At 39.3% G+C, this 23,991-nt stretch overlaps 1 protein-coding gene across 2 annotated transcripts; it reads right to left on the reverse strand.

Moving 5' to 3' along the window:
• Window positions 1-334: 334 nt before the first annotated feature.
• Window positions 335-21,990, reverse strand: acss2 (acyl-CoA synthetase short chain family member 2). 2 transcript variants are annotated; one of them, XM_056422759.1, is made up of 19 exons: window positions 21,225-21,990; window positions 20,052-20,247; window positions 14,703-14,794; window positions 14,478-14,581; window positions 14,305-14,377; window positions 12,853-12,928; window positions 12,144-12,255; window positions 10,918-10,965; window positions 7,980-8,117; window positions 7,389-7,559; window positions 6,957-7,090; window positions 6,697-6,829; window positions 6,436-6,492; window positions 5,436-5,516; window positions 5,233-5,341; window positions 4,661-4,729; window positions 4,128-4,304; window positions 3,759-3,833; window positions 335-2,461 (listed from the first exon to the last, which is right to left on the reverse strand). In XM_056422759.1, exons 1-19 carry the CDS (start codon window positions 21,349-21,351, stop codon window positions 2,334-2,336), a joined length of 2,100 nt encoding a protein of 699 aa, XP_056278734.1. In that variant the 5' UTR covers window positions 21,352-21,990; the 3' UTR covers window positions 335-2,333. The 2 variants fall into 2 exon arrangements, with proteins under 2 accessions (XP_056278734.1, XP_056278735.1); XM_056422760.1 differs by lacking the exon at window positions 10,918-10,965.
• Window positions 21,991-23,991: the final 2,001 nt, after the last annotated feature.

The raw sequence follows: 23,991 nt of genomic DNA on the forward strand, positions 1-23,991 counted from the left end.
GACCAAAGGTTAAGAGGATAATAACTGCTGAACTAGTCAAACATGTTACTGTCATTGCTATCGTCAGTTTATTTAGTATAAAAGTCAAATGTAAATGTTGGGCAAAGGGCCTGAAATTATGATTTTCATGACATATTGAAAAGTATTTTATATCAAGATAAACTTTTTGAGATGTAGCTTCTCTTTTCACAACATACAATGCTAAATAAAGAAAACTGGATAAGTAAAGGTTATTTAGTTTCCTTTGAAACCCAGTCAACTAAAGACATACGCATAACCATCTTTACATTATCCCATAATAATAACACAAATAAATCATTTACAATGAGACATCTGACATTTGAAGATGATTTAAGTGATTACACATTTCTGCAAGAACACTTTAAAGGCGAATCAAATCGGTTCTCTGAAAGCACCAGCCAGTGACAGGGTGAGAGGCAGTAGTCGTGTCCATTTACTGTCATTGCATACACACAAATTATAACATACAACTGAAGATGAACAGAGAAAAAAAAAGCAAAATTCTCCTCCCATCACCAGTTATTGTACAAGCAAAAATAAAAACATCTTCGAATCAAATAAGCAGCTCCACTTTTTTCCCTGAACATTAGATACAATTATTATCTGTATACACCCAGCCACACCGTTACTTATGTTGGCACGTTGAAACACAGATGGCAACACATTAAAATTGAGAAAAGCTTCTGGTTCATTGCGCTCATGTATTCTCATCAACACAGCTGTCTTCTACGGCGTAAACTTTGAGGAGAAACCCTTCAAGCCCCAAAGCTTTCTTTAACCTTCAGACTCAGAGCACAGCAACAATGAAGTTAAAGATGAAGACTTTTCCTCCCTCAATTTAAAAAAAAACTAAATGGAGGAAGTCAAGAGGTATTATATATATATTTTTCTTTTTGTTAATGAATTCTATAAAAAAGATCAGAACCAACAATTAGAGCTTGAAGCTGAGTCAGACAGGAAGTGAGAAAATATTAATACACAGGCAAACACATTGTTGGTTTTGGTCTTCTCATGGAATATGTTGACAGACAATACCTAAAACATAGAATACCACCATTCTTATCCTTTCTTCCTTTTTTAGCTTAAATACTCTTGTGATGTGATCTCTTTCAAAACAGGTAAATGTATAAAAGAAAGCAGTGAATTAAGACACCAATGATGTCTTAACTGAGCCGTAGCTCTGATTGAACTAACTTCTGTGTGTGTTGTGTTTTTATAATCGTACCGCATCATGATCCAGACTCTTGGTGACCATTATTCAAAATTTAAATCATACTTGCATAATGACAGAAGTTTGCGCTTGCCTTTGGTACCTTATTATAATCAAAGGAAAGTCTGATTTAACAATGAAACATGGGGAAGCGTGTCCACAAGAGGACAGATACATGTTTTGAACGGTCAATTTAAATATGAGAAGATTTCATGAAAAACCGTTTTGTTTTGGAGTTATTAGGAAACCCTTTTGCCTATTTTAAACATGAGAGCTGCAGCTGGTCTGGAATCGATGGTCCGACCTGAGCGACGTGACGCTCGGCACACTTTCCCAGTTTCAACCAGACTTTCAGAGAAACTTAAACATAAAGAGAGAGAACATTACAGCAGCCATGAAGAATTCATGTCATATTTCCGATGGATTAAAAGAGAAAAAGGACACAAATCGACATGTATTTTAGAATATTAGAAGTAGTAAAAATGTTGAGTGTAATAATCAGTGTCCATGGCAGCGAGTGAGGGGAGAGGACAGCCGATACAGAGAAGCTCCGGGCAGCACGTCACATCAGCCTCATACTGAACTCACACGCTTACTGAGCTGTTGAGGAGCACATATTTCTGTGTATTATTAGCTGCAACAATAGGATCAAACCAAAGGAAGTGTTACCCTGTTCTTTCTCTTCAACGGAGTTGGACTGCAGAAAACAACCTCTGGCTTCTCCCTGTCAGACACACCAATGCCTAACTCGGTTGGAAACACATTCAAGTCAACAAACTGATGTACTTATTAATACAATTAGTTTGCTGCTGCAAAAAGTATTACTGCTTCTATGGAAATGGGAAACACCGACCAGGAAGCAGACAGATGTTGTGTCTCTCCCTGCTGTGGATCTTTCTTACATCAAAGGGCAGCGGGGTCATTGTAAATACAGGCTCTGCTGCACACCGCCAAACTCATCAGGAGCTAAAGGTTGTTTGTTGAACCAGACCAAGTTCATGGGATGATGATGATTCCTCCTCCTCCTCCTCCTCCTCCTCCTCTTCCCATGGTTTGGTTTGCGGCTGCAGTCAAAGCCTCGCTGCGAGGATCCTGGAGTCCGTCACACGCCCATGCGGCACCTGTTCTGGAAAAGCTGCTCGACCACGGAGGAGTCGGCCAGCGTGGAGATGTCGCCCAGGTCCCGTTCGTCACAGGCGATTTTGCGGAGCACCCGTCGCATGATCTTACCTGCGAGTGGCGGAGAGGTAATGATGGAGAGATATTTTTAATATAAAAAGAAATAATAATTAAGCTTGAACACTTTTAAGTAGCTTTTAGAGATGTTTGCATCGTTTTCTTTGGAAAAATAGAAAGAGCAACTGTTTGAATGACCACGACAGACTGGGACCAGGATCAATACAAAAAAATAAAAACTGACCTAGTAAAGATGGCCAGGTATGCATGCAGGTGGCGTTTACTGGAACTGAATAGAGCTCCCTTATTTTGTATCCTAATTGCATAGCGCCCATTATTCCATCATGTAACCTGTTAGTAGCCGAGTCTACATTCCTCATGGCCTCCTGTTACCTGAATAAAGATCATACATTCAGGAAAAGACACTATTGGCTTCAAACACATATATTGTAGCAATATTTCTCATCCATTCCCTCATAACCTCCAGACTTGACGAGTGCAGCAGCATCCTCTTTGGCTCTCCCAACAAACTCCTCTTTAAACTTCAGTACGTTCAGAACTCTGCCGCTCGACTGCTCACCTCCCCCCGCAGCCGTGAACACATCACCCGGTCCCACGCTACCTTCACTGGCTCCCGGTCAAATTCAGGATGGATATATTACTCACCACCTACAAAAATCCCTAAACAACCTGGCCCCTTCCTACCTATCAGAACTCCTCTCCGTCTAAGAGCCAACCCGTTGCCTCAGGTCACCAGCGGACCTGAGGCAAACACTCTGAAGACCATCAGGACCAAGTGCCGGACCTGGGGGGACGGGGCCTTCTCAGCTGCTGCACCCCCCTCTGGAACACCCTCCACATCCACATCTGTCAGGCCCCCACCCTGTCATCAATCAAGCAACCCTTAAAACCCACCTCTTCAAACTGCCTTCACCTGCTGACCCCTGCACCCGACCCTCCAATACACAGCCCGCATAGCTTCTACAGTTCTTTCCTTTTTCCATGAAATGTTCCGTGTGTTTGTTCCGTTTGCTCCTTGTCTTTCCATTTAGTTTACTTCTGTTCGTCTCTGCCCTATGGAAAGCGTCTTTGAGGGCTAAGAAAAGTGCTATATAAATTACAAGTATTATTATTATTATTAAAGATACAAATACTTTGAACACTAGTCACAAGTGAAAGAAAAGTTAGTTTATTTTATAATTTAGAAGAACTGATCCTTTAAACAGCAATGAAACTATGGTTTTGTTGCAGCTATAACTACTTGTGTGTTTATTGTAATGTCGCACAAGTTCAGCTAAAATAAAAACCTTCTAAACAGGTTTGGCATTATTAAAATGTTCTGTAACTTTACCAGATCTGGTCTTGGGGAGTCCAGGAGCATTCTGGATGTAGTCCGGTGTTGCGATGGCACCGATCTTCTCCCGCACTGTGAACCCCGAAGATAAAAAATTCATTCACATCGAATCTGACTTTGAGAAAGTTTCACTGAAAAACAGGTTTCACGATATTTGTTATATAATCATAATCTTTGGCAGTAATTGTATTTTCTTTTCTTCATTCATATCTGTGCAGTGGGATCAGATCCAGGGTTGAGTCTATAGATTTCCTCCTCTTAGTTATTGGGTGCTTCAGTGGAGACTTGTGGGGTCCTATGAAGCTCTCTCTGCCCGACAAGAATACTTTGATGGACCCTCCCCCCAACCAAGTCCTGTTCACCAACCTTGTTTTTTTAGCTCTGCCTCCAGCGTTCGGTTGTACGTCACTCCATCAGTGAGAGTTACGAAGCAGTAGAGGCTCTCTCCTTTCACAGGATGAGGTCGGCCCACAACTGCAGCCTCTGCAACGGACTCGTGCTCCATCAGAGCCGACTCCACCTCCGCTGTACTCAGTAAGTGTCCTGTCGGGAAAAGAGACAAAGGGAGTTTGGTCGACGGTCCTCAGAATGTAAATTCATTTGATCACGGACAGAATCATCAGGAACACAAGAGAGGAGAATACATCTCATCAGTTCCTCTTGAAGCGGACGCTTCGTCTGGGCTTTTCTTTTGCTTCGCGTTCCCTGAGAAGCTTTGCGATCCACTCTTGATTTACACACTTCTGTCTTTTGGTCAATTTTTTTGTACACTGGATATTACGTAGGATTTAAAATGCACCACGGAAGAACACACTTTATAATAGGAAGACGAACGTAAAGAAGCCAGTTGAAACAAACCTCATTTAGATCATTTAGATGAGCTCAGTGGCTAGTCTTACCGGAGACGTTCAGCATGTCGTCTATCCGCCCCGTTATCCAGTAGTACCCATCCTCGTCTCGACGGCAACCTGTACATCAAAAAAAGTTAGAATTTTAAACAGGTGTAAACTCAAAGCTTCTGACACATTTTAGCAGCAGCACACATGGTTCGTTACAGTAGTTAGACAATAAAGGATAAACACATAAACAGATCAAGGTAAGAGAGTCAAATATAATATTTGGAAGGCTGAGACAATATAGATTTAATATAAATCAAAATGTGGCAGCATCATAATAAACAGTGTAAATATGTAGTAAACAGACAGATTCAAAATAATAAAGGAAAAAATAGGAAATGAGAAGAAAAGAAAATCCTACTTATCTCAGTTTAGGATTTTATTTGATCTCATATTTAGGATTTTTGATACTAAAGAAGATGTTTCCGAACTGCATTTAGTATAAAAAAAGGACGATCTAAGGATAGCAGGTGTTGTATGATGCCCAGTTTGTAAAGCCCCTGACCTCCTGAGCTATATATAGGGCACTGACTAAACGTGACTATTTTTCTCTCATGAGGCCCCTGGTCTCTCACCGTCTCCGGTGACGTAGTATCCAGGGAACTTCTTGAAGTAGGTGGATTCAAACCTCTGCTGGTTTCCGTACACCGTCCTCATCACTCCGGGCCACGGCTGTTTGAAAACCTGTTTGGAAGCGGAAGAAGCAGAAAGGGATCAACACACACGATGAGTCAACGAGTGAAAGATCTTTTCAAAACGTGCCGATAATTGTCCTAACCAGGTATCCTTCACTCGGTCCCTCCAGCTCCTCTCCTGACTCATTCAGGATGGCCGGCACCACTCCAAAGAACGGGAGCGTCTGGAGAACAGAAACAGAAAAGATGACGTGTTTAACTTCTTGTACTGTATAATATTTTTTCTTATGACGTCAACATTAGATGTTCGATTGAGGCTTATGTGAAATGAGTTCTACAGTGATCTGGATTTAACTTTGTTTACATGTTAAACAGTAACCAAAACTAAAGGCTGCATCGAACAAATGTTAATCTCAAAGTTATGAACGCCCAATAAGCTACACATTTGTGAAATTATAAGTTTATATGTTCCACAGAAATATTTAGGAACAACAAAAGGCATTAAAATACCCACCGTCTGCAACCTTTTTTAGAAAGCAAGAGTCTTGAATTATTAGCTTTGAGGAGTGAACGAGTAAATCTATCAAGTTAGTTGGATAAAGTCAGAAGGGCGTTGTGGCAGCTTTGTCTCTAATCGTTAGGCTAAAGATATACATTTGCTAACATTTCAAAAAGCAAGAAACCTCAAATCTAACTATAGAACCCATAAAAATCTCATAAAATATTTAAATGATTGAGAAACAAAAAAACACCAACTGACTGAACAGGGTTGACGCTTTCTGCCATTTTTTAATGAAAAAATGTCATAACCACACACTTATCTGGTGAGCATTCGGATCAATTAATGTAACGGTGGTACAGCAGTAACAGTTAAAAGATGTAAAGATAATAAAAAAGAATAAAAAACAAAAGCTCACAACTATTCACTGCCTTGGTACCTCCATTGTTTAATTCATTAGTCCCATTCTTCCCTTGTTGTTTCCTAGTTTGCATTACTTTCTTCCTTCTTCAATTTAAACTGTTTTACACACGTCTGTTTTTATACACTTTAAAAAAGTGCAAAATAAATAAAAGAATCGTGCCGTATATACATTTGCCTCTCAATGTTATTGAGTGTGTGTATTTTGGACATGATTCACTCACAGCAGATCCAGGTTTCATGGGTGTTGCTGCAGGTAGGGGAGTCAACACATGTCCACCCTGAAAGGCCAGAAAACATCCAGTGAGAAATGTTTTGTTATCCCACATGGTGAGTAAACTGTTGGCTGTGCTGCCTCCTGCTGGAAGCTGCAATCACTGCTTCTGAGTGAGGTAGTTAAAAATAAAAAGGTTAAAAGTGTCGACTCTTATTTGGAAACATTTTTTGCAGCAGTTAAATTTTGTGCAAAACAAAGTCCAACGTACAGTTTCTGTCTGCCAGAAGGTGTCAACAATAGGACATCTCTTCTCTCCCACCACAGAGTAGTACCAATGCCAGGCCTCAGCGTTGATGGGCTCTCCCACCGTCCCTAAAATCTTCAGAGACTCTCGTTTATACCTGCAGAGAGAACGGGATTTACTACAGAAACAGATACAAAATGCCTCCCTTGTATAAAAACAACAATAAACATGCAACAGTAAAGAGTAGCATCACGAGCCAGTCGGCCTGTGATGTCTCGACTCACTTCTGCACCGGCTCTCTGCCGTACTTCATCAGCAGTCTGATGGCTGTCGGAGCTGTGTAGAACTTGGTCACATGATATTTGTCCACAATCTCCCACATACGGCTTACATCTGGGTAGGTAGGCAAGCCCTCGAACTGAAACACAAAAAGTACCTTAAATACAAAAACCTAAATCAACAAAACATTAAAACTGAGATTTTGACCCCACATTCCAGACTTGGTCCTGGTACTGGAAATGGGATTATGTCATTTTAAACATCCTTTTTTTCCTCCTTAATAATCATAATAACTTTCATTATATCAATCTAATGGTGCAGCTGATGATCATTGTCAGTCAATGGTAAAAATTGTGATTGTATTGATCACAGACCCCACATGCAGTCAGTAAAAACAGGAAGTTGAGTGACCCCACCGTCCCTCTGTCGGCACTCACCAGGACGCTGGTGGCCCCGTTAGCCAGCGGGCCGTAGGTGATGTAGGAGTGTCCGGTGATCCAACCGATGTCTGCCGTGCACCAGTAGACGTCATCGGGCTGGTGGTCAAACACCAGTTTGAAGGTGGTGGCAGTGTAGAGCATGTAGCCGCTGACTGTGTGGAGAACTCCCTGCAGACAAGAGAAGTAAAGTTTGAAGCAAGATTGATGATTAAAAAACGTGTGATCTAAACGAGGCAATAGCAAAAATAAATAAAAATAATCTTTGTTGTTTGAAGTAAAAACTAGTTGGGAAACTCAAACATGAAATTTCTGTACTCATGATCATTATCCGTTATAGTTCTCCTGTAAAGCATATGCAAACTACGACTGAAATGTAATGTGTATCTGTAGTGATGTCCCACGCTGTGTTTGTTAGGACTATTAGGGGCGACGGGACAAGGGAGTCTCAACGTCTCAATATATCTTGGGACCGGCTGTTGAGTCAAGTGTGCACGTAGTGGTAAAACTTAGTGAGCCAGTTTGACTTCATATCAAACCAGTTTAAAATGTTTACACCGCCCAACCCGAGTTCCCTCACTCCCACGTTACCTTTGGTTTACCAGTCGAGCCGCTAGTGTAGAGGATGAACAGAGGATCTTCAGAATTGCACCACTCTGGTTCACACTCGTCTGAAGCCCCCCGGACCAGAGTGTGCCAACACAAGTCCACCTCGGGGTTCCATGGGACCTGGTAGACACACACACACCAGTTATCAATAAAATCCCAGTCAATCAGTTACTAAACATTAGAAACCACCTACAATCTAAAACACAAAACAAAAGTGAAAGAAAGTTAGTTTGACAAACTAGTTTGGAGAAGAGTGCAACACATGGGAAATCTGAGTTAGTGAATAAAGCAACAAAGAGTTGTTAGAACAGTTACAAACATGGACGTTTTCTTTAACTTATTCCGTGTGTGCCAATTAGAGCTGGGTCACCTTCTGATATAAAATAATAAGACTAAGACAACAACAACAACAACAAAAGTAAAATGTGGAACTTTATATTTTTGTAAGACACAAAGCCTCAAAATATTTGGACTAACCGAAAAATAAAAAGAGATCAAGAGAAATATTTAGGTTAAGCGAAAGATAAAGACTTCATTAAATCCTTCCAATTGCTTAAAAATGTCACTTTTATTTGCCTTCATGTGCCAAAAACAATCCAGTGGGCTCCTTTCAAGTAGATTGACCCAGATCTGATATACACTCCTCATACATCCCAAAATGCCGTTTTCTTTGTCGAGGAAAAACTCACACAGCCAACATCATTTTAAAGATAATGTCATGTTGGCAGTCTTTGTGTATTTCAGTACACCAACATGTTTCTCTACATAGATGTTTAACAATTGGTTTCAATCAAGTGTTAACGAGAGAAAACAATTAAATAAGTTCTGGTCTTATCTTTATATATTCATGGGGCTATACAGTATGTGCACAAAGAGATAAAGAAATGGAAAGATGTACAATACAAACTGAGACAACAAGAGAACACACAGGACTCTACCTCTGATCCCTGACACAACGCATTCATGTATTTATATTCAACTAAGTTACTGAGAAGGAATCAGGGCTGTTTGTATCTGCATCTAAGACAAAATACAACGAGAAAGGGAAACTTAACAAAAATCCTTTTTCCAGAGTAAATGCCAAAATATGAACTTGTATAGTATTGTGTTATTTAAAAATAACGCATGATAGAGGGAGGGTAAAAATCATATGAGGATGTTAAAAAAACATTTTTTATTCCTAATGAAACAAGGTTTTAAAAAGAATTCGTTTTAATCAATGAAATATTACAAACATTGTAAAACATTAACACCACTCACAAATTGAACCCTGATAATTCACTGGATTGCGTTATATTATCGAAAGTGGATTATCCTGCTCATGCCAAGGCCAAATTATAATATATGTGCTGATTTTATATCTTTAAGTAATACACACTTTAAAGCCACGATAATCAATATTTTATAATATCGAATGATATGGTTAAAACAATATGAGAATGCAATAAGTAGCGCTGCACGATTGTGGCCAAAATGATAATCATGATTATTATTTGGGCACTATTATTCATTAAATGAAGGTACAAAATATTTTCCTTGCACATTCACATTTGAAAAATCTTTCACTTCCATCTTGTGACACATTCCTGTTCATGTTATCATCTTTGCGTAATTTCCTAAAAGCAAAATGTCATTTAAAGTCTTACCCTGAATTAAAGCAACAGAGCACTGCTTTGACTCGCATTGCACTACAGTCCTGCTAATTTAAAAATGGTTGCATTACAATGAGACTTAAAATAGGTACATTTCACAGGAGTTCATGTAATTGGGGGAAACCAACATCGGAATCCTGATTAATATTCCATTAATTGTGCAGCCCTGGGAGACGAACCTCGAGAGAAGGATCAGTTCAATCTGCAACTGCCCTCGACTTTACGAGGCTCCTGAGATAGAGTTCCAGCATGTTGTTCATCCGTCCGGGAACAAACCGGTTGCTTCTGTTCTTGTTCACTCTCACTTCAGATGTTTAGTGTGCCGCATTTAACAGCTACAGAGACCGTTATCAATATCCCGAAGCCCTGAACAGATCACTGCGGTGCCTTAGAGGAAAGGATGGCATCATCGCCCCACAGTGAAAGTTCCAAAATACTGCCGGCACAAAAATGGGGCCTTCAGTAGAGGTTTAAAAATTGCTGCGGCAAATTCGATTTATTAAAACGAGCGAGCCAAAACAACAGACCTCCGATTCTTCCTTATTTGTAAGTAAAGGAGAGAAGTGTTACAGAAGTTGAAGAAGTTAGAAAAACACATAAGTCAGGAGGTCACTTTGGGCTGTGTTCAAGTCTTTGGGTAAAAAAAAGAAAAGCATGTGCAACCTCAACATAAAGGGCAAGAAAAACAGGGTTAATACAAATCCCAAACTTAAGAGGATTTTAATTTTATTCCAATTATTTCGACAATCCAGAAAACATTTGATAAAATAACATTTTCCCATCAATTATAAAGCAATCTTATCGCTAAACTTAATAGTCTTATTTTAGCTTCCATATTTTTCTAAACACGTCAAAAAAAATCTCAATATATACAATTTGAAATGTCATTTCGAAATCTGCGATGTCACTAGCGGTCAGGTTTTACGACTTAAGTTCAAAATTAGAAAATATAACATATTTGTTTTCATGTTCACAAATGTAATCTGAATTGTCTGAAACCACAGGAACACCAAACTGCCGTTGATGGGTATAAACAATAAATCAGCAATTAAAGTTTTTGAATTAATAACAGATAAATAAATATAAAACTATAGATTTAAATTGTAAGTCAGAAAGTACTTGTTCTCTTGAGAAATATTTTTTCTTTATTGTTTTTACCCTGCAGCAGTGATATGAAAATTATATTTGTGGGTAAAATATCCATTTGAAAAACCAAAACCAAAAGGGTGTTATGGGGTTTTAGTGGAGGGAGGAGGGAATAAAAATACCTGCGGTACAGGGTGTGTTTTCTTTACTCTCCCTGTCTGTTTCTCCTGCTGGACGGGAGGGAATGAAAGAAGGAAGAGCAGGAGGAGGAGTACGGAGAAGTTAATGAGGAGGAGCGGTTATAAAAAGAATTTAAAAATACAATTAAACAACCCAAAACTGAAAGAAAAACAGGGCCCACGACGTCACCTCAAGTTGAGAAATTTTAGGAGCTCCAGAATGAAAAAAATAAAGAAACAGTAGAGGAGAAGTCAGTAACAGTCCTTCCATCTTAATAACATACTACAACCACATTCAGAGGCATATACCAGTTTCTAACTTTAACATCACTGGTGTACAGAAATAGAAATATGACTTTAAGGAAAGAAAACTGTCTGTACTCTGTGTCTGGCTTTTTGTTAACACATCGCATGAAAAGACCAAATACAACAATGTGCTCGATTCCTCCTGCAGCAGCTCCCTGAAATATAGACATCTGCTTCTTCTTCTTTCCATTTGAGGGAATATTGTAACTGTAATAATGTAACACTGCCCCCTGCTTTATGAGAGACACTGGTGCATCTGCGAGTCACATTCTAGTTCTTCAAAATAAACACTCAACTGTGAGGACTCACAAAAATATCTCTTCTGGCCCCTAAAATAAATCTATTATAATTTTTAAAACACATGTCATGTTTTATATTGGATGGCTCACTCTAGTTTACAAAAATGCATTATGTTGTCTTGCCTTTACTTGGTTACTAGGTCATGCAACTGTAGTTGAACTGGAATTGTTAATCATAGTTAGTTTACAGTTAATAGCAGCTGAGTGTTAAAGGTTCAGGCACTGCCAACATCTCCTATAAAGAAGCATATGTAAACCTACATCCATGGACCAGTGTCATTGGTAGCTTTTGTTTGATAAATATTTGTTGGGGTTTTAGGTCGTTTCATAAGATTTATTGACAATAAGACAAATACAGCATGAATATCACCACTTTTTCTTCCCTTTAAAGTACACAGAAAGCAAATGAGTGTCAAATGAGTATTATTTACATGTTGACATGTCTCAACCATCGGAGAAGCAAAGCAATGATGCGAACTTCAATAAACACAAATAAAAGACGCAGCATGATGGGACTGCATGATACAATAATACAGTATAACCATAGACGGTCAAACTAATGTTGCAGTGACTCTTATGCCAGGTATAGAACGGCCCATTTTCGTGGTTTAGTTTATTGTTTACCTGCAGATCAGGGCAGGACCGTTTGGCGGGAGGAGACTGAGAGCCCAGAGGAGTCTCTTCTGCTTCTTTGGACAGGTGTTTCAGCATTATACACCTCTCTATACAGAAACCTCTGCAGACATGGGCATGGTAATCATTAGCATCTCATATCAAGTGAGCACATAACCAAGATGTTTATCTCAATGTTCAGTGTGCTTCTGGCACTCCTCTATGAGTCATGTTGGCTGTGCTAATGCACATTGCATATATTTTGAGAGCGTTATTTTGTTATTAGGAAGGTCAGCCTATAACAACTGTATAATAACAAGTGTACAAACTGAGCTCTTTCGGGACAAAGATATCCCCATTTAAAACCATTGAAACCATAATTCTTGATCCCAGTGCCATTGGATAATTCATGCATTATATTTTATCAGGTTTTCAATCTTTATGTGGCTTTAATCAAAATGTGTAAGTTTCAATATGCAAATAAATAATAACAAATGACACTATAAAAATCTGTTGTACTTCGATGTATGTAAACGTGACAGTTAGAGTTGTGATGGCTTGGGTTTGAGGCTAGGGAATGTTGTGTGTCAATGAGGGTGTGTCTGTGTGGACATGTCTGTGTGGACATGTGTGTGTGTGTGTGTGTGTGTGTGTGTGTGTGTGTGTGTGTGTGTGTGTGTGTGTGTGTGTGTGTGTGTGTGTGTTTCTCCCAACAGCTTACTTGTCTCTGCATTTCTGCAGCGCTTCATCAGCTAAAAGCTTCAGGTTGATCAGCTTATCTCCTCGATAGAAACCATCTGAACAAAAGAGACATACAAACACGAGATGAACAAAGAGAGTGGTGGAGGATGAAGAGGAAAACAAAATGATGTATTTTGCAATCAGTCCAGTTTCAGCAAGACAAACTTTCCCGCACAAGATGAACGTTTCTGACCCGGTCGCCATGTTGAAAACATTTGAGCCAAAACCAAGCACTGCCAACCGACCGGAACAAACGCACTCATTTTACAGCTAGAGAGAAATGGGCAATGAAGTATTAAAACCTTGATTCAGATCTGATCGCCGCTGCCTGGTCCGACAGTTTGAGTTTACGAGCAGTGATCGAGGCGTCATAGGTTGTTGAAACTAAACTTTATCATCTACGTTTGTAAAACAAAATGACATCTGTTGGATAACACCATTCATGCTCTCATTACTTTCTTTACAAGGTAATAAAACTCTACGACTCCACTGCAGGTCAGAATACAAGACTCCAGGATCTGCTTCCAGGACGTCTATGCAGCACAGGCCATTAACACAGCAGATTAACAAGCTTATATCCCAGGACTTTAATGACGCAAAGAATACTTTGATTACTGCTCAGCACCTCCTTTCAGCAGCACTTGTGTGAACTATTCAGCTTCACGAGCTGAGGAGCCACAGTGTCCTTCAGTGTCCTGCAGGAGCCAAACTGGCCACTTTGAGGAAGACACTGAAACTCTTTCCTCTCAGTCGCGGGTGTCTCAAATGTCATCTCCGTCATTTAATCGTTCTACGCTGCAATGTACTGCTGTGAACGCCAAGGCGAGTTCTGATCCGGAGGTCACACAATAGCATAAACTAACAAATCAATCGAGGAAGCGGGAGACCAGCAACTCCTGAACTCTGTCAGGTCAAATTCCAGTTGTTGTCCCTGAGCCCAGTAGCTTTGAAGAGAGCATAGAAAACAACTTCCGTTCCCTGGAGGAAGTGGCTGTCTGACAGCGAGGTAAAGCTTTGAAAATATTAAAAAAATATCATACAACTGATTTCGATTTGTGTAGGTGTACCGTGTATCCTGCAGCACAAGGAACCGTTCTGGCACCATTCCTCTTCGCCATATACACCTCAGACTTCAAAACACAACTCTGATAACTGCCACATACAGAAGTTCTGATGACTGCAATCGTTGGCCTCATTTCCACCGCCGACGAAAGGGAATACAGGGAACTTAACCAGGACTTCATAGGATGGTGCCAGCGGAACCAGCTCCAGATCAACTCTGGTAAAACCAAAGAACTGGTGGTGGACTTCCACCGGGGTAAACGCAATAGTGTGCATCAGTACCGCATTCAAAAATTAAGTAGATAAAGTATGCGTGCCGGTGTTTCCAGGTAAACAGCCCATTATAGCATATTCTTAGCCTGAAACCCACCTGCTGTGATGAGCAACGAACACTGAGAGTCCATGATCCGCTCACACAGAGACTCAGCAGAAAAACCTGCAAACTGGAAACAGTAACACACATAAGGTATTAACATCCATAACTTAACTCAAACCACCCAGAAGTTACCATGTTGACATGATTGTCAGATAATTCAAACTCGCCACGATGGAGTGAACAGCACCAATGCGGACACAGGCCAACATGGCCACCACCAGCTCCACCACCATCGGCATGTAGATGGACACTCTGTCGCCCTTCTTCACTCCTGCGGACAGAGGGGGAAAGTATGATTATGTCAATGTCAATAAAGCAGGGAAATAAGAGGAGTAGGCTCGACGAATCGTCTTATTTTAGATCAGGTTGGTTTGATGGTACCGTCGACATACCCTGAGACTTCAAGACATTGGCAAACTGGCAGACCCTCTGCAGCAGCTCTCTGTAGGTCACCGTCAGCTCATCACCAGGTTCATTGCCTTCCCTAAAACAAGCATTAAAACATACGAAAGAATGAGTGAACAAACTTATTCCAGTCCAATATCGACTGATTGTTTGGGCTGGGAAAAATATATCACAATATTTTTTACCAAATACCTCGATATTGATATTACAACGACATTTTCAGGTTGACCAGTGTTGCCTTTACAAGATATTTACACAATGATCATGGTAATTAACGTCAGATAACAGTCTGATCATCTGCAAAAAGTACCTCACTTGACAATAATGCAGCCTTTAAAACCAGCAAAACATTCATAAAATATTACAATATCCAAAATTTAAGACAATATCTAGTCTCATATCACAATATAAATGTAATGTCAATATAGCATCCGAAAAAGAGCAATTACATAAACTCCTCCTGCCCAGTTCTGAAACATCTCAAGTTTCACAACAGAGTATCACAACAGAGTATCATCCACACACACACACACACACACATACACACACACACACACACGGATGATGACACACACACACACACAACACACACACCAAGTGCACACACACACACACACACAGGCCACACACAAGGACTGACACACACACACACACACACACACAGAACACATTCTGTGAATATCTATGGCGTGTATATTTTATTTATTTGTTTGTATATATATATAGTATATATATTGTATATATATATATATATATATATATATATAAAAAAAAAAAATGTATATTTATTATTTTTATTTATATATATTATTGCCCATGTGTATATATTTATTTATATATATATATATTATATTAATACTTTCTTTTTTTTTTTTTTTTTTGTGTATTTATTTATTCTTTTCTCATTCTTTTTTTTTTTTGCTTGCTACGGTTTGTGTTTGCTGTTTGCATTTCTACGATTATACTTGTATAATAGGGGATGTGAAGGATGTGACAATACACACACACACACACACACACAGTATTAGGCAGAGGACGATATGAAAATTAATGGTTATCCTGGTCAAAATAAATGTGTTTTCCATTTAAATAGGAAATACTCTTAAAGGCACTAAAGCATACAATCACTTTCTTACATTCTGTTAAAAAAAAAAACTAATATTTTAATTGCACACATTTTCCAAAGAAAGCTTAAAAAATAAAATGTACTATAGAACTAGAACACAGCTCAAAGGGAAAGGCCAACAATAAGTAAGAGACAATACAGCGTAAGAGACAGAGTGCATTACAAAGAGGTGTGTGTGTGTGTGTGTGTGTGTAATGAGTATATACTTGGCCAGCATTACAAAGAGTGCTCAGAGCAGAAAAGGAGTGCCTGTAATAAAGAGCAATAAGTCGAGCTTCAAATGAGTAAGAAGAAAGACACTTGGAGCTAAAGGTTGTTGCGCTAATTTAGATTAATGTCGCCTGTAAAACGTAATTAATAAAACTTCAAATGTCAAACTTAATTAATGCAGAATAAAAGCCTCGTCTGACGCGCTACATCTAGTCCACGATGTGCGTGTCTAACCGGTTGTGGCTGCTAACGGCTGCATTACAGGAACACACAAACAAACACACTTCTACAAAAATACAGATCGCAAAATATCCATTTCAGCAGCAATGAGTGCAGCTTTCTTACAGCTTGAGCTGAAGTTATAACATTTTACCAAAACACCAGCCAACACACTGCAGCCTCAGTGGAGTGTCAATAGTGTGCATTGTGTCAGTAAGTGCATGTTTTCCAGTGTGTAGAGAGAGAGAGAGCGAGAGAGAAAGAGAAAGAGGGCAAGAGAGAGCGAGAGAAAGAGGGCAAGAGAGAGAGCGAGAGAAAGAGAGGGAGAGAGAGAGAAAGAGGGTAAGAGAGAGAGCAAGAGAGAGAGCGAGAGAGGGGGGGGGGGGGCTTGCATCACTGAAAGGTCTCTGTGACCCGCTTGGCACCGACAGCTGATGGGCGTTGCCTTCAATGAACATTAAAACTTTAAAACTCTAACATGACAATAAATGACATAATTTCCCAGCTCACACTGGATTGAGACCAATATGTCTGGTTGTGAGACGACTGTAGCAAGGAAAACAAGATGTATCCTGGTGTGATAGGTGATTTAATCTCTTTCTCCTTGCGCTGCCGACACACTGTGACACACATCTGAAAACAGGACAAAGTGGGGTTGGCCCTCTGTTATCAACGCAGACGAAGCCCACACAAGCGTCTGCCAAGTCGGAGAATCAGGTCCAGTGAGAAAAAACAAGGTCATTCCTCAGGCCCAACACATGCACGTTAAAAGTTAAAAGCAGTTTTAAATTAAAATGAGCTGCAAAACTGGCGACAGCAGTCCACTTCAGGAGTATATCACAATCAGAATCAGCTTTATTGGCCATGCATGTGTGCACATATATGGAATTTGACTCCACTATATTAAGTTATTAAATTATGTTTTTGTTAAAGACATGCCGTGTACATTTTTGGCCACAAAAATGTTTCCGACTATCATTTATGTTTATTATTCAATTGGTGAGTATTTGAATTGAATCCATTTGATGTTTCAGCTGTTTTTCAAGCCAATTATGCTTTTCCAGTTTCTAAAAGTGTTTACATTTCTTCCTCGTCATACACTACCGTTCAAAAGTTTGGGGTCATCCAGACAATTTTGTGTCTTCCATGAAAACTCACTTTTATTTATCAAATGAATTAAAAATTGAATAGAAAATATAGTCAAGACATTGACAAGGTTAGAAATAATGATTAATATTTGAAGTATTAATTTTGTTCTTCAAACTTCAAGCTCAAAGGAAGGCCAGTTGTATAGCTTATATCACCAGCATAACTGTTTTCAGCTGTGCAAACATAATTGCACAAGGGTTTTCTAATCAGACATTAGTCTTCTAAGCCAGAGGTCCTCAACCTTTTTGAGTTACGGGACCGTTCCGTCAGGAATTATTTTTTTCGACGCAAATATAAATGATGAAATATAATACGGATTATACCAATTATCTGAAGGGCATAAAAAAACTACAAAACATAAACTCGAACCTTGTGTGAGCTAGTGTGTGAGCCGTGCGACGTTTACCTGCACGACGCCGCTAATGGAGACGCAGACCAGACCCTGTGTTCCTGTCTGCTCCTAACAGAGTTCTGGTCGCTGTCATTTTAACAGGCAGAGTTGTTGTGTGAATGTCCTTTGCATCCCACACATCCTTTCATCTAGGACGGGTTCTCTCTTCGACCGGGTGGGTTTTCACCGGTGGGTTGTTTACAATTTTGCAATGGTCTTATTTTTGTGTCGGGTTTTTTGTGGTTGTTTTAAAGCCTCAAACTTTTTCCAACGCTTTTCCACCGGTCAACGCCTGAAACATCTAGAATAGCGACTTTATCGATTTTAAAGGCCAATTTGAAAAACAGTTGTCATTTAGCTCAGCTCGCCTCGATAATGACAACCTACCCAACCTGACTCCTGAACCTTGCTAAGACTCCTGCACGGGTGTATCCGGTATCGTTATAATTTATATTTTTTTTTTTTCCGAAATTTTAAAAAAAATTAAAAAAAATATATTTTTTTTTTTTTTTTTTTTTTTTTGGGCCTGTTCTAAGGCGATTAGCAAACACAATGTACCATTAGAACACTGGAGTGATAGTTGATGGAAATGGGCCTCTATACACCTCTGGAGATATTTCATTAGAAACCAGACACTTCCACCTAGAATAGTCATTTACCACATTAACAATGTATAGAGTGTATTTCTGATTAATGTTATCTTTATTGAAAAAAACTGTGCTTTTCTTTGAAAAATAAAGACATTTCTAAGTGACCCCAAACTTTTGAACGGTAGTGTATATGAACAATATCTTTGAATGTTGGTTTGTTGCTCAGACAAAAACTGAATTAGTTGACATTGTATTTTGGGTTTCTGGAGTGGAGGTATAATCATCAGTCTTCTACTGACTATTACACATGCTGGTGAAACATGTTTTTCATGCTGGTAACAAAACACTTCCAATAAAGGTCATCAGACCTGTTTCTTTGCCCAGCTTTCCATGCCGGAAATGTTAAGAGCGATAATAGCACATACACATTTCGAAGCACACACACACACACCTATAAATAGATAACTGTAAAACCCATTTTTAACACAGTGGGTTTAAATGTCAGGGACAAATGAGGACAAACGCACATATAAGAACATCACTAAAGATAAAAATACTTCACGAAAGAAAAAGAAAAAAGACCAAAGTGTCAAACACAGACAATCAAACTAAAGGAATATATGAGAAGCTGCTGACTCCCCTCAGCTAAATGAGGGGAGTTTTTGGGCAAGAAGGGAAAGTGTGGAGAAAGCTGCCTGCAGGCTTATTAATTGATCTCAAAGTTAAGTAACTCTACTACTGATACTGTTGGTGGTGTCCTTAGATTATATTGAACATCCTCTACGTCTCAGTCAAAACAGAATCAACTTTGTGTTTTAGACAAAGAGGCTCTATTCATCATCCAACTATGAGGCAAATAATCTATCCGCCTGTACCGCTCGTACTTCCCACCTGGTGGATGTATTGATGGTTTTGTACATTTTTTTAAAAAATGGTTTTTTTTATCGTTGTTTGAGCCCTAAAGGCGCACACACAAACTTCAAAGCCACAGCCAAGGCGGTGCATTGTCGTATTTAGTGCAATCAAACAGGCAACACTCTCAATTTAAATATTAGGGGGTTTGCTCTGTTGGTTCGACATCAACAGTGGCTCTGAGACTAAATCAGTCACCCATATAATATATCTGCAAAAGAAGCGTTTGTTGCAGCCTTATTTCGGACTACAATTGAAACATTTAGTCAGTTAATTGATAATCAGTGCAGTACTGTGTGTAGTCTTATATTACAGCTCAGAGACAAATGTGGAGGGAAAAATAGAGGAATTAATGAGAAGACTGGGAGAGAGAGAGAGAAAGAGCGACAAAGAAAGGAGGTTGACAGCAGCTCCATTCATTCGATCTGTTGGTATTCAATCTCGTTAATGTGCTTGGAGAGGCGACCTCAGCCCGAAGAACACAACATACAAGCAAACACACACACAAACCAGAGATCACCGACACCCTTTAAACACACTTTTCCTTGTACTGACTCATTTACAAACAATATAAAAATTGCAGCGATTAAGCAATGTATCAATTTGATTGGGAACTTCTTTGATAGCCATCAGCCAAAAGAAACATGTGTATACATTCAGCGTACCTTTTAGAGATAATATTAACCGAGTACTTTACTTTTAGCACATCAGTAACTAGTGATAGCACTTCGATGCTCACCAGTAGAAGGCCACGGTTTCGCCGAGCTTCCTCTCGTGGACGTTGCGGTCGAGGACGTTGTAGCAGATGTTGGTGGAAGCTCCTTCCATACACTTGATGAATATTTCTCCTTTTGTCACATCAAAGTTGTAGTCGAGGAACTGACCCGTGTGTTTGGTCTTCCAAAAAAAATCTTTGGCAATGTCGCCCCAGAACTCTGCCCGACACAAACAAAAAGGATTAAAAGAGGCCGACAAGAAATAATTAAAATGTTCTTAAATTCTTCTTGTAAGATGCTCATCTCAGATACATTTGTGAAGTCCTAGAGACAATACTACACTGTTTATTATTAATTAATTATGATAACATATTTTATTATTTGTCGTAATTTATATTATATCAGCTCAGAATACACACTGTGGCTGCAGCTAACATTATTTATAGACATTTGTATATCATCTTGATATAATACGGATTATTTTCTCAGTTAATTGATTAAAGAAAGATGTTCATCACGGTTTCCAAGTCTTTAAATGTCTCGTTTTGACCGACTCCAAAACGTATCTACTAATAATTACACAATATTATTTCAGCAAACTGAAGGCCAATTCGAATTTGTGTAAACAAACAAAACTTTTTTTCTGCTGCTTTTTTTAAAGCCGTCAACACTTAACCATTTCGATATTGTATATGTATGGATGCTTCTCCCTCTCCCTTAAAGTCTCTTTAGCGATGCACTTCATCACAGGTGATACAAACAGAAGGGAGCCGCATTCTATGGTACATATAGTTGTTACATCTTCTCTCTCGTTACATATATACTTTACGTACAATAGTCACAGCAGGACATTTTAACATTGGTTATACTCGTGTGGCTTCACAGGAGCTCCAAAGGAAATATGAAGTGACATTTTTTATTTCACTTGATCCTATTACAAGGTTGTACACTGGTGAGATATTGACCTCAACTATTTAATACAAATACTGATACTAATACTAATAATAACAATAAAGCATCGCATTGGGTTAGTTATCTTAATCTTCAAAGTAACTATTTATCAAATAAATATACCGGAGTAATACACAAGTAGCAAAAAAAGAAACACTCAAAATAAATTATCTAAAAATTGTGCTTGAGTAAATGTTCATGGTTCCTTTCAGCCCCTCGCTTTAAGTCGGATATCGTGCGCTTACCATCCGGGCTCTCTATGGATTTCAAGTAGAGCTCTTTGTATTTGTCAAAGCTGGGGATGTGAGCCTTCTTTTTCAGCTCCTCAGACGCGTAGAAGACGTCTTCCTTCGGCACTTTATCGGGAATCATGTCTGCAACGTGTGTTGACTCTCAGCCAAGTTGTTATTGTTAGGAGAGACGTTGTAGCAGAGCACGCAAACGGACTGGCTTCGTGAGATAGCGATGGGTATATCGACTTGCTTTCACAAACAAGCAATACCAGCACTGCGGGACGGGAGAGGAGGCTGCGAGGACCTCTTTCCGCTGCAGAAGCGAGCAGCACAACGAAGCGATGCAGCTGCGGGGCTCGCTTTGTGCTAGCTAGCTGCAAAGTTCATTCACTTCCTTGTTTTTCAGGATTCTTGTTGTTGCTGTTTTGTGACGTGTCAGTTCAAAAGCCGCGTTTAGACCCAACCCGAGCATTGACAGTTGTCAAGTTAAGTCCGAGTCAGTTTCAGTGCAGCTCCGGGTGGATATTTCCGCTCCTGATTAGTTAAATCCTGCACGCGCCGGTGTGTGGGTGTCCTGCTAACCGCTAAGCTAAAAGGCTAAGCTAGCTCACGCCAACAGCAGAGGAAGACGAGGAGCATCTGTTTCAGCTGTAAATACGTAATGTGTTTTAATTATTTAATTATATTACATTGAAAGCTTGCATTCAGTCAGAAGAGTGTGTTTCATGCTGTCCGAGAGGCTGGAGGTGAACTGTTTGTGTCCCAGCGGTGACAGTCGCCTGCTGCTGACGCTCCTCCTCCTCCTCCTCCTCCTTCTTCTTCTTCTTCTTCTTCTGCTTCTGCTTTTGACAGGGACAACGCTGAACTCTGTATGGCCCGTTTTGGCCGCGAGTCGCAACCAATCAGAGCTCACGGTGCCTTCACGGAGTAATAATAATAATAGTAATTCGTTTTATTTGTAAATCACCTTAAAAGGGACTCAAGGAAAGCTCCGAATTCAATACATAGGTTAACGCTACCCCTCGTTGCGTTCAAGGGAGTAGGGTTATTGAAAACGATTAAATAAATACAATTAATAAGTAGGGGTTTCTTCTTTAATATTCTCAATTATTTGTTGAACCGCAACAATCTACCAATTGTATTTTTTCATTATAATTATAATAATAATAATTATTATTATTATTATTACTATGGTTATGCATGTTGTTATTATAATTATTTCTGTCATTATTCCTGTGGAGATTTCCTTCCTACTTTTGCAGTCATGTTATTTAATTATTTAACTGCTTTAATAGCTATCAAATAGCTATCAAATTAATATCTACATTATACGATTATACACTGAGCATCTATAGCCTCGTATACTTATTGATAAATGTACATCTCTCCATCACACATTACTAACTCTGCTTCCTCCCTGGAGTCTTTGTGACACCACGTCTCATAGGGTGTGGACCTAATAATATCTATTGCTATTTGTTCAGTTACAAATAATTAGAAACAAATGTTTAATTAGTCTCAGCTCCGCGTCGTCCAACACTGCCCTCCATGGACACGATCATGTGCACTCGATCGATTTGAGGTTTAACCAGTGAAGTTTGGTCTGATGAACAGCAGTTGGCGATAATGTTCAACTTCTGCTGCAGCTGACTGCCGACCCTTTGTTTTAACTTCGATGAATCAGTGACATGTTTTTTGCAGAACAAGTAATTTTAATACTTTAAGGTGATTTTACTGATGATACTTCTATACATTTACAGAAGTTTAAGATAAACGCAGTATTTTAAATACAAGGCCTTTACCAGAGCATCATTACTCCAGGAAAGGATCTTTGTAAGTATTGACACTATGAAAGCCCCTCTGGTCCGTTCTGACGTAACAGCTCTGGAGCGTTGAGGCCTAGCTGGACTGAAGCCTTGCATGTGATTCACAAAGACTGCTTTGTCTTCCTCGTGTTTCAACTTACATCTGCTGTTTCCTGCATGTTTAGAAGGTACAGTGAAAAAACGATTAAAAGGGGATAACCATCAACATAAACATACATAATACAACATAGCATAAATATTTATGCAGACCATAAGTAGGTATTCACTCAAGTAGAACAATCACACGTGTCCCATTAATTACCTTTGCATTGAAAATGCGGAAGGTAATGTTTTGATCGCCGTGTATTTGCATGCGTGCGTGTGTGTGTTATTCGCATAAGTAAAAAAGAATTAAACCGAATCGCAGGAAATTTGGTGGGATGATTGGTTATTATCCGGGGACCATTTGATTAGATTTTGGGATCGATCGGGTCAAAGGTCAAGGTCAAGAAAAGGTCAAAATCTTCTTTTTACCATAGCGCGGTGAATTTATATCCAATTGGCATGCAACTAATGCCAAAATGTTCATAATTCAATGCCCAATCTTGTGATATGCGAAGGTATGCACTCTACCGAGTGCCCGTTCTAGTTATCGAATGGATTGCTATGCGACTCAGTGCAAATGGTCATTTCCCCTAAAGATAAATTGTAATTCCTTTGGTGATTTTGACTTTTCATCTATCGTCGTTATGTCAGAATTTTAATTTGACCTATACTTTAGTTTGTGCCCCAATACTCGCAAACCCTTTCCTAAAAAACTGGACTTAGATGGTCAGACATCAGCATTGTGAGTATGTTGACTTCAACATTTAAATCCAGTTGTCTCATATGGCTGCAACTATAATTCACTTGTGCTCACTACACATTCATGGTACTTGTGCCTTATTTGTGTATTTCCATGTTATACAGTCTAT

This window comes from Pseudoliparis swirei, chromosome 9 (assembly GCF_029220125.1).
Source record: "Pseudoliparis swirei isolate HS2019 ecotype Mariana Trench chromosome 9, NWPU_hadal_v1, whole genome shotgun sequence".
NCBI classification, from domain to species: domain Eukaryota; kingdom Metazoa; phylum Chordata; class Actinopteri; order Perciformes; family Liparidae; genus Pseudoliparis; species Pseudoliparis swirei.